Source organism: Botryllus schlosseri, chromosome 7 (assembly GCF_051294905.1).
Source record: "Botryllus schlosseri isolate E-star chromosome 7, Bs_hap1, whole genome shotgun sequence".
NCBI classification, from domain to species: Eukaryota; Metazoa; Chordata; class Ascidiacea; order Stolidobranchia; family Styelidae; genus Botryllus; species Botryllus schlosseri.
The window spans coordinates 7424453-7435183 of NC_137242.1; the positions used below are offsets into that span (position 1 = coordinate 7424453).

General features: G+C 39.0%; 1 protein-coding gene across 1 annotated transcript; it reads right to left on the reverse strand.

Annotated features, from left to right (window-relative positions):
• Window positions 1-2829: 2829 nt before the first annotated feature.
• Window positions 2830-9904, reverse strand: LOC145443867 (uncharacterized). The gene is made up of 3 exons (XM_080321830.1): window positions 9146-9904; window positions 8953-9078; window positions 2830-5533 (listed from the first exon to the last, which is right to left on the reverse strand). Exons 1-3 carry the CDS (start codon window positions 9511-9513, stop codon window positions 4693-4695), a joined length of 1335 nt encoding a protein of 444 aa, XP_080177956.1. The 5' UTR covers window positions 9514-9904; the 3' UTR covers window positions 2830-4692.
• Window positions 9905-10731: the final 827 nt, after the last annotated feature.

Consider the following 10731-nt stretch of genomic DNA (forward strand, 5'->3'; position numbering starts at 1 on the left):
TCTACAACTTTTATTAGTAATAATGCTATGCTAATGTGTAACCATCGCGTTTTACATCATAGTTTAGTTAGTTATCATTACATCAAACAAATAACACAGTAGCCTATGACTATTTACTATGCTGACTGTACTAACGAATAAAACGATAAATGGCACGGGCGACGTCGGCAGTTTGTGTGACTTTCAATTTCCTATCGACAACGCCTAACACTGCTTCGAATTGTCTGTGTAAGGTGGTGTTCATTCAAATCTAAATTTTAGAGAGATATGCACATGCACATACCCGGCGCATGAGCATCTTAAGTCGAAGTTTGGTTAAGTCCCAAAAATCGTATATTCCACTTGCGAATGAGCTAAAGTTGGATTCTGGTACGTGTCCATTTTGCAGAAGATTTTTTTTAAATGGATATACTGAATTTTTCTTATTCAAAAAAATCGCAACCGGGATACATAATTTGATAAATTAGGATGCAACTCATTCCGTGAACGACTATATATCGCACTTCGACGAATAATCATTTTATTGGACGACACCTCGCTATTTGTTGAATACCATCAACACTTGGGCTAGATAAAAAAAGCTTATTTTGTGGGGGACAGATATTTTTAACAGTGATACTACGCTACTAATATCCATTGCGACGTATTGAAAACGAAATCACATCACAAAAAATAGTTAGACATTCGGAAAGAAATCAGTTTAGCTAAGACTTTTGTTTGACACATTGGGAGTGTAAATGTTCGTTCGGAATTTAGCCGATATGCTACTACGTCGTGGCCGACGTGCTCGCTCAGCCAAAATGTGTATTGCACGGCACGATGAAGGTACGTAACTACTCGGCACGATACTTTACCGTACCGGTATGATCTTATATAATACTGGGTCAGTACAGTAAATGTTATCATGACGTTTCAATTCATGCTCTCCCTTTACCGCAGTCATATTTACGTTGTTTTATCTCGTAAAATACCACGGACGCGAGGACATTGTACTCAGGCGAAAGTAACACTCAGCCTTCAGATGTAATTCCACTAGTACTCCAATTAAGCAATCTGCACGCCGTAAATACAATTCACATCTTGCTGCGCCTGTGCACATCACTCGGCCTTGCCAATGAGGATCGGCAGTTCGTTTCTGATTTGTTCAATTGAGAAGCGAACCCAAACGACGGTATACTTTAAAGGCACGACAACGTATTTATCGCGGCGGAATGAAAACATTGGCGAATTATTGATCTGAAAACGACTGGCTATTGAAAATCGCATGTGCCCGTACTTACCCATCGATTTCCCCTAGTTTGCAATCTATTGATACGCGAAAACTGTTCCAGAAATCACAAAATGATCTTAAGGCACTAAATGACTGCGAGGGCGATTCATGGGACTTCTGGTGCTATGGACTCTAAAGGCCATGATTACTGATGATAACTGTGATGTTGACCAATCGAGGTCGTAGAATTCAATAGGAACTGAACAAGTGAACATGAACATAGATCAAGCCACTGACCATACTTGCTGAGTTCCACTTTCAATCACAATTGTAGAATTGCAGAACAATCACTATTGGCCGACACGAATATGTTGGATTCGGCCAAATGCCACGGAGAAAACCTGCTTTTGCCCACTACACGACGCGATCAGTAATAGGACGCTATATACATTATTAGGCATATATCCAAAGATCTACTACGAAGATCTGCCGCTATAGCATTGAGGAAGTCTTACAGAAAGAAAGCAGGCTTGCTGTCTTTGGTTTTTGAGGTTCTCGGAATAAGGAGCTACGGAAATCCATTAGGCGATTTCTAATATATAAGAATCCTTATCGATTGCTGCTATCCGTTGTGTAGTACGGAGCTATAACATGAGAAATTTCTCTGATTTCAATCTGTGTTCTTATACTCAACTACATATCCTGTTCCTAAATGTTAGGAGCACATGCCCTTATTGTAATATACAGGAAAGCTTAGTCATACAAGCTATTAGGCTAAATTCATTATTTACATTTCAATGTGTCGATAGCACCGGTTTACAGCGTCACCTTGCGGTATCAATGTTTCAAATAATATTTAATTAATCTTGAAATCGGCCAGGCCCATATCACTACGATCTTCGGCTTAGGCTGGATCAACATCCAAGCCTGAGTAGTGATTATGTCATACTTACTTAGACTTATCATCGAAGCCTCAGTTGCTAGCTGAATTAATGAATGCATGTTGTCATCCAATTTTTGTCGTGTGCGAAATACCTGTAAAATCCTGTGCACGGTAATCATCACGTAGGTTGTGCAAAAGACCTAATCGGTCACTATCCAAATAATATTATTAATAATATTAATCCGATTGAGTCGGACAGTGATTCTTATATATTCCATGCATTGTCAGAATAAGTACAAGCCCTGACGCCTGGGGGGTGCCACCAAGGCGTTCTGAATAGGTAGAGTGTTGACAAATGACCTGGCAATTTCGCATCGTTATTCTCTGTTTTCATACCTATCGTGCTAGCGGCATATTATTAGGTCAAGTACTTGGTTTAGAGCTGTAATCTGCCTGTTCTGTGTTCAAAGCGTTCCTAACTCATAACCAATTAGCAATGTTCAGCAAAAATCTTTTTTATGATTATTTATATCAAATCCGCTATAGCTTACTACCAATCGAGTCATCAATCACCATGGATTCTCATCTTACATTGTTGATATTTCCCATCTTTTTATCTTTCTGTATCCTAGCCAAAAATTTCTCACAGTCTTGTTATTTAAAAAACTGTCTATATTGCACCTCTGGGTCTCATGGAAATTGCATACTTTCATACACGTATTGATCAAAATAGTAATTGAAAATATGAAAAAGCACAGTTTATTTTCTTAAAAATGACAAGAAGTAGCCTATATCTCATAACAGCCAGTTATATAATTGAATTTTCGTGTACTATCAGAGCAGTAGAAAATATTCACGCATTTCCATTACCAATACATAGAGTCCACAGGCCAGAGGTTCCCAAAACGTGATACGCGCATAGTGGCGTAGCCAGGAAGGGGCGAAAGGGACCATGCCTCCCCTCAATTTTGGTAAATTTTCGTAAATTAATAGGAAGTGATTTTTAGAGGCGGATTTCCTCAACTTCAAAATTTCTTTGCGCTTCGCGTGGTATATAGTGTCAGCAGATTTTATAATTGTTGAGTATGCGCCTCTCGATAAATAAACATGAAAATAGGCTTAAAAGAATACGACTGATGTACATAATTGAATCTAGCTATATTGTTGTCTGCTGCTTGCGGTTGCGGGCAAATTAGGCATCAGCTGTTCAGCGCCTAAAAGACACGCCATTGCATCATTATAACATTGAGATGCAGCTAATCAATCACATAGGTCTTTGTTAAGCAAATCAAAGAGAGAACCACTCTAAAAATAGTTTTATAGAATGTTTTTTTGGATCACTCCTTCACATTTTGACCAATACTTGATAGAAGTAAAAAGTAGCATGAAAAAATAGAAGAAGCTGCAAAATTTGCAATTTAAAATTCATTCAATCAGCTTAAACCATTATAATACATAAATACTTGGGAAGCTCCCGGAAACTGTGAAAAAAAGTTGAAAAAGTTGCAAAAACTTGCCTAATGACTATACGCGCCTTCTAAATATTTGATAACATGACTTTTATCAGCGCTAACGGTAAATCTGATATCGCATATGCGATATGCAAGTCTCAATATTATTGATCAATTTAATTAATTTACTTTGAAAAATTTTCTCGCTTGGCGCGGAAGTTATTGCACGACGGTTTTCCATGGCACTAGTATTAGGCTATAACAAAACATTATGTGTGTAGTGTATTAAATATATGCATGATGATCCTATAACTTGTGTTAATCATCCCATAGGGGTCCAAGACCATCGTTATATTAGTATCTTTTTCCATATAATAAAGGGAGATCTTTTGCCCCGACAAATTTGTGGAGCCCCACAAATTATTTTCTGGCTACGCCCTTGTACGCGTACCACTAGTGGTACGCTGGAGTACCTCAAGTGGTACGCCAGTATTGCTTCAGCGAACCTGTAAATTTCTGCAGTGAAAAAAAATACGAAGAGAAAGATTTGTAATCTTCTTTGTATCTAAGTAGAGCTATGGGCCTACCAAAACTAGATGGTTCAAGTGACGCAGGGAAGATTCATGTCCCCAGTTACTGAAAATCTCCAATATAGTGATAATGACCTAATGGCACAAACAATATACTATGTTCGATTGCTCGCGGTTCATTTACGTCACTTTATCAGTCGGGGCAAGCCGGGAGAGATCTTTATACGACCAAAATCGCATAAAGCCTATTTTATAACAGTTGCAAGAACGTTTTTGAACAAATATATCAAATCCCCGAAAAAATTTCCTGCGCTTCGCGCGATTTGCTGTCTCGGGAATTATAGCCTTGCCGCAATTGACAAAAATTCCAAACTTAATCTTTTGTACCAAACTGATCTCGATACCATTAGTTTGAGATCAAGCTAGATAAATGGGCCATCAGCGCTTTCGAGCTAATTGCCTCTGTTCCGGTCGGGAAAACGAGGCGGTAGCCTACGTGACCTTAGTAACAATGCATGAGACGGTACGCGCTGACAAAAAGTTTGGCACTGCCACAGACGAATAACCCTTAAAGGGAATATTTTCAAGAGTGTTCCCATTCTCTTACTAAGAAATTATTCATAATCCCATTGCATATTTCGTTCTGAATTGGTCCAGATAGTTGAGTAGAAGCTGAACTTTCATAACATTCACTCCTAGGCCATAATGAGTGCCGTCATAGCTGTGCACGGATTTTGTTAGATCTCTAAAATTCAAAACGGGAATTTGGTTATCTTGGCAGAAGTGTATCATTCGTGTTGTATATCTTTCGCAGAACTTATTACCGTTTCTCACACGCGCTCTCAGTGGTTTCAGTACACTGTTAGTGTCTGGAGGTAAAAACACAATATGAGGCCATCTCATTGCCGATAAACTGTGGTTTGAGTAGTATTGCTTTAAATATGACAAGGCCGGTTTGAGATGAATGGTCACTACTTTACCAAAATTGCAGTTCATGTGTAGACCCATGCCTAAAATTATAACAGTTCCGGATCGACCCGCCAAGTCTTTAACGGCCTGCAATAATGTCGGCTCGCCTGATAAGCCAAAGTATAAAGTCATCTGAAATCTGGTCAGTTCCATACCGCATATATGACGTTGGTCGTCGAGGACAGACGAGAAGTATCCCGACTTTATTTTACACTGGCGATAATAGAACTGGTCAGCGTCCGTACACACTTTTCTCTGTTCTTCGTCATCAGTTTTAAGCAATGCTCCGTCGTGGTAATTGTTTCTCATGAATAAGATGAAGGCCCTGGCAAGTTTTCGAGTGAGTGAATCTCCGAAGAAGTGGATGTGCTGATAATTCCTGATAACGTCACAAGCGGTCATGGACGAATACTCTCTCCAATGACAACGTTTGTCGCGAAGTGTCCACGAGCCCAATTCTGCGTGTATCAAGTCTCTCATATCCATGCACCTGATGGTAAAATAGAAATCCGTTGATGTATCAGTCTCAAGAAACCATACGTAATTATCACAAATCTCAATCTTCAACACGCTTTAAAGTATAAAGTAAGTATACGTTTCACTCGATTCGTAATTACAGTCACATGGCACCAATATTTCTTCCGCACTATACACACAGTAACATTGGTCAAATGGTCAGTCAGTAACGAAGTACTTCTATTAGGTCTCGCCTACTTGCGCCACTGACTCAAGTGGTATGTCCGACAGTAGTCGAGCAAGGGTTGCATTTAAAACAAAATCAATTTTAAAAAAAACATGTTTAAAACTAGGCCCTTGTTTAAATCATGTTCTAATCCATGACGTCACGAATATTCAATTGTGACGTCATAGTGGATTGACATTGAAAATTGAAAATATAGTGTAAATATAGCTCCTTTCGCGAAAAATATGTACTATTGCTGTTGAACCGACTATTTCGCGGGTTCCAAACATCCCATATCGATATGCGTCGGCTATATCGGGTGGTAATTGTCCGTAGGCTCATACAACACGTTTTTGGAAAGTATTTACACAATTATGGCGTAATATTACAACTTAAAAAAAAACAATTTTTTTAAAAGGCCTTTGTTTGAAACACTGTTTAAAACATGTTTTAAACAGAGTGTTTTAAAACACCGTTTGTTTTAAATGCAACCCTACATCGAGCATGTCAATATTCAAGTCGAAATACAAACAATTTCTACTGAATAAATACTAGTTAGCCCTCTAGTTTACCGGACCACGACGTGACATATCGATCTCGCCTTCCAGCACATGCCACCTGTTTTGCCACCTGTTTTGCCACCTGTCCTTTTATAATATCTTTTTTTTACTTTCATTCAGTGTGCACTGTGCATGACTCCTTTTTTACTTCGTCTAGGCCAGGTGGGTGTCTGATTTCGAAGACTACTCCGAGTGGTTTCGACACCTTCCAATCTTTCGTTGTGTCGCAGTCTTGTGGTGTATTGAAATGATGATATTTTTAGCTATAAATTGAATTGAATTGAATGTTTGTAGACTACTTCTACTTCTCTTTACTATTCACAATTTGGATTTCGAAAAGTAGAAAGCAATTTTAGCATAATCTGGTATTTCTTTTATCAGTGGAGCTTTATCAAAAACCGCGAGAAACATAGCCCGGTATCACAGTAAGTCAATATACATTCAAAGATTGCATCTATCTGTAATAGTGCCATTACTCGTTTACCGTTAGTAACAAAGTGCAGATTCTAGAGTTTCCACCTCCAATAAACTGCCAAAAGCATGTTGCCCCTCGATTGGCCGTATCGCAATATACTAAACGCGTAGTACAAAGCTATGCGCAAATGAAGTCGTGATTAACCCATTGTCGTCACAACTGAAATGCAATAGGTATAAGCTAGAACAAAATGCCATATCATCTTAACTGTGAGGCAGAACTGACGTTATAGAGATCTCTATACTGATATCATATTCTTTGTGGTTGCATGATAGGTGAATATTTGACCTTTTCACATCTCTGATGTTGTTATGACGCCATAATGAGTTTTACTCGAATATTCGACTCGATTCAGAATCGACTTCACTCAGTTACTTTATTTTGCCCAGTCCTAGTTGCGACACGTCTTGGAAATCGTTACTTATACTTATACATGAGCATAAATTTACGGCGATACTACTACTTCTACTTTGACCACCTCTGCACACAATGTATATATGCTATATACGATGTACAAAGAACGACACGATGTGATGACTAGGGATGGTGTGAACGTGAGGTTCACGTTTGCGTTCTGTGCGTGAACCTCGGAAATTTAGAGGTTCACGTTCACAAACGAACCTTGGTAGCTTCTGCACTATGAACCTTTTTCATATATTACAATTTTCACTTCATTATAACATCTTTGGTTGAAATTTATTGCATTTCAACTGCGGACAACTCTATGCATGGCGCTGGCAGAATAATGCGAATGATGCTTATTCTATTCAACCAATCAATGAAATTGATGTCGTTGTCTGATGCAGGCATACGGGGTCAATCTTGAAGTCATGCGTGTATTGTATCATAAAAACAAAGTCCGTGCGATTGGGGTGTTGGCTACTGCTGTATAACTTGTTAATGGGGTGATGTCGGTAGTACAGAAACCGTTTTACACTCTGCTCAATATCAGACGCCGAATACATTGTCCGGTCTGGTCTAGACCGTTAAGGCGTAAGCTTATATTCTCTTCGAAGTCCTCGTCGAAATTGTAGGCTAAGCGACGGACGATATAGATTTAATGGGATTAATATAGCATTTGATTGCCCCAGTTGGTACATTTGGCGATGTTTACGTAGGCATTATTTGGCCCGAGTCTTCGTTAGGTATCGAGTACCTTAATATGGAGTTATAGAGACTATTACTTCACTGAAATGTAGGGCTGGAATTAGCAATATGACGTCACCTGACATCATGAGGTTCACGTTCGCGTTCACACGAACCTGAACCTTTCAGAGGTTCACACCATCCCTACTGACAATGTTGTCTACATCACAATTTTTCATCATGCGCTTCTTGATATATTATGAACTATGCAATGCCCAAGCAGTCTTGCTTCAGTTGGGGTATTGCGGTACGTTGACCATAACACCATGTCAATTGTAAACCTATTTGTTTCGTTCAATCGTTTATGATTCACCATGAGCAGACAATGGGCCGTCTACAACGGTAGGCCTATAAGGAAGGCTACAAGCTGTAAAATATCAAATGATAAGTTCACCGACAGTGCAAAATCCACGATACAAACGAAATGGAGCGGTCAAAATATTTTTGGACTTTCGAAACAATTTTGACAATTTTTGACCTAACGCTTCAATTTTGACTCATTTTGACATGTCAAAAAATCGCCCTAGTAATAACAAACTGTAATAAACTAGACATTATCAGCCAGGGTTGATGGGATGCATGGAATTGTTGTTTCACCACTATTCAAAAAATTTCAAAAAATCCAAAATCAACAACACCTGAGCTAATAACTTCCTTCGGTCGAAAACAAAACAGAATCTACTCGCGTACCACCTGGGAGACCTTCGCGTAGCCTACCACAGGTTGGGAACCACTGGTGTACATTAATATAGGATAGCACTTCACTGAAATGTAGGGTTGGAATTAGCAATATGACGTCACGTGACGTCATGAGATTCACGTTCGCGTTCACTCAGAACCTTTCAAAAAGGTTCGCGTTCACACGAACCTGAACCTTTCAGAGGGTTCACACCATCCCTGGTGATGACAGATAGACGGATGTTGAAACGGCCTAGCCCGCTCAATGAATACGAGATCCATCAGCCTACTGGCCTTACAATGATCGACATCACAGTATTCGATCATGGTTAACCCGTCGATAATTTAATTTAACACCAATTAACAACCTTGGGCAATCACAGATTTTACCGCAAACGCCATCATCTTCGTCGCTACAGCATGGCTTATTACTTTTCGCCAGACACCAGCTACCCGTCAAAGGCCACGCACTGCCGTTCGGTAAATCTTGTTTGCTGAAGAAGGTGATATTGAAGGATTTCATACACTGGTATTTTGTATCAATTTCAAGCGTAGAATTACTTTTTAAAGCCACACTTTCCATCGTCCCTCCAGATTCGATTATGTATACCTTTAGCGGCCCGTACATATTCCAAATGTGCATCGTATTCGAGATCTTTGATCAGCAATTGCTGGTATTCTGCGCTAACGTTAGATACCAAACTCGCTTTGCTAATCCAACTTCCTTTCGTAATATTTTCCAACAGATTTTCACAGAGAGGATGTTCGTAATTGTGGGAATGACGATAGAAAGGCATCAACGCAGTCAATAAAGTATGCGAGGCAGGTATAGATTCCATGTGATATTGATAAATGTACAAGCACAGCGTTGTCATAGCCATCGATATGACGAGTAAAGGTCTTTTGCTACAGAAATCAGTCATGACCATCTGCTGGGAATCAATGTCACCGACTTAATTGCTACATTTCAAACTGTATGTAAGATTGTACAATGTATATGCGAAATGGTCACAATTATAGATTTCTAACATAAGTCGGTTAGTACTCTATATATCCATAGTAATGCACTTCTGATTGAATTCAACCTCAGACCACAATAAGCAATAATCGATAGCCTATGCAGGTTCAACTCTGAGCTGCCTATTATATTTCGCATTTTAAATGTGGCAATGGCAATAAGATGGTTATTCTGAGCGGATGAATGCTAAATTAAAGCTTAACATTTCAAAATATAGTAGGCCAAAGATTTCATCTCACGAAAATAAATTTGGTCTGATTCGTGTGGTAAAATGCCGTGGATCCCAATAAATATATACCCAACCTACACGGTAGCTGTACTTCAGCTTTAATGCCTACAAAGGTAGCGGACAGTTATCATGCGGGATTGTTGTGGCTGATGCTTTCGAAAAGCTGTCATTGCCGAGACGTTATCCATAATAATATTCAAGCGTTTTAACCAACATGATTGACATTTCGACGGTGCCGGTCGTCAAAGCTGAAAATTCTAGCTTTTATAACTCCAAAACAGACAAATATACAGGTATCCTGAATTCACTTGCTTATCACTATAGTGGTACGCGTACCACAGTTTGGATAACAGATCTGACCCAAGACATCGAATTTACCGCAAATGTCAGCGCACATAAAATACCCAGCATACGTAAATACTCCGACTATACATATACCCCGAAGGCAGCTACATTTCTGGTGAAGCATGTTTTCGAGAGTGTATGTTTTCATATCATATCATATCAAAATTAAATCTAACCTTCACTATTGTATAATGGATACTTTCAGAACCATAAAATCTTGCTATTGTGATGTATTGTACTCTTCAATTATTTCTCTAATAATAATGATCGATTTGAATAAAGCATATTAACTGTGTGATTATTGCTTCGTTCCCCATTACACATAATTGCAACAGCAATTACAATAAATTCAATGAACTGATCATTAGGGCAAGTTTTTGCTGCAGTTAAATCCGTGGAAAGTTGCATTTATTTTTCACAAAAGTTGCATTTATTTTTTCATAAAGGTTACACTAAAAGACTACATTTTGGTCGGTTGACTAAAAAAGGTCAACTTTCCGGCTCAGCTCCCGTTCCTTCAGTGCTGCTTTACGGTATTTCAGTCGAATTTGGCCG

Bases quoted from the DNA above. Each gene is read 5' to 3' on its own strand.
- LOC145443867 (XM_080321830.1), bottom strand. From the start codon at position 9,513: ATGGTCATGACTGATTTCTGTAGCAAAAGACCTTTACTCGTCATATCG. The intron at 9,079-9,145 runs GTAATTCTACGC...CACCTTCTTCAG, and splicing joins GGAAAGTGTGGCTTTAAAAA to CAAACAAGATTTACCGAACG. The intron at 5,534-8,952 runs GTTGTTAATTGG...TTTTACCATCAG, and splicing joins AAAATCTGTGATTGCCCAAG to GTGCATGGATATGAGAGACT.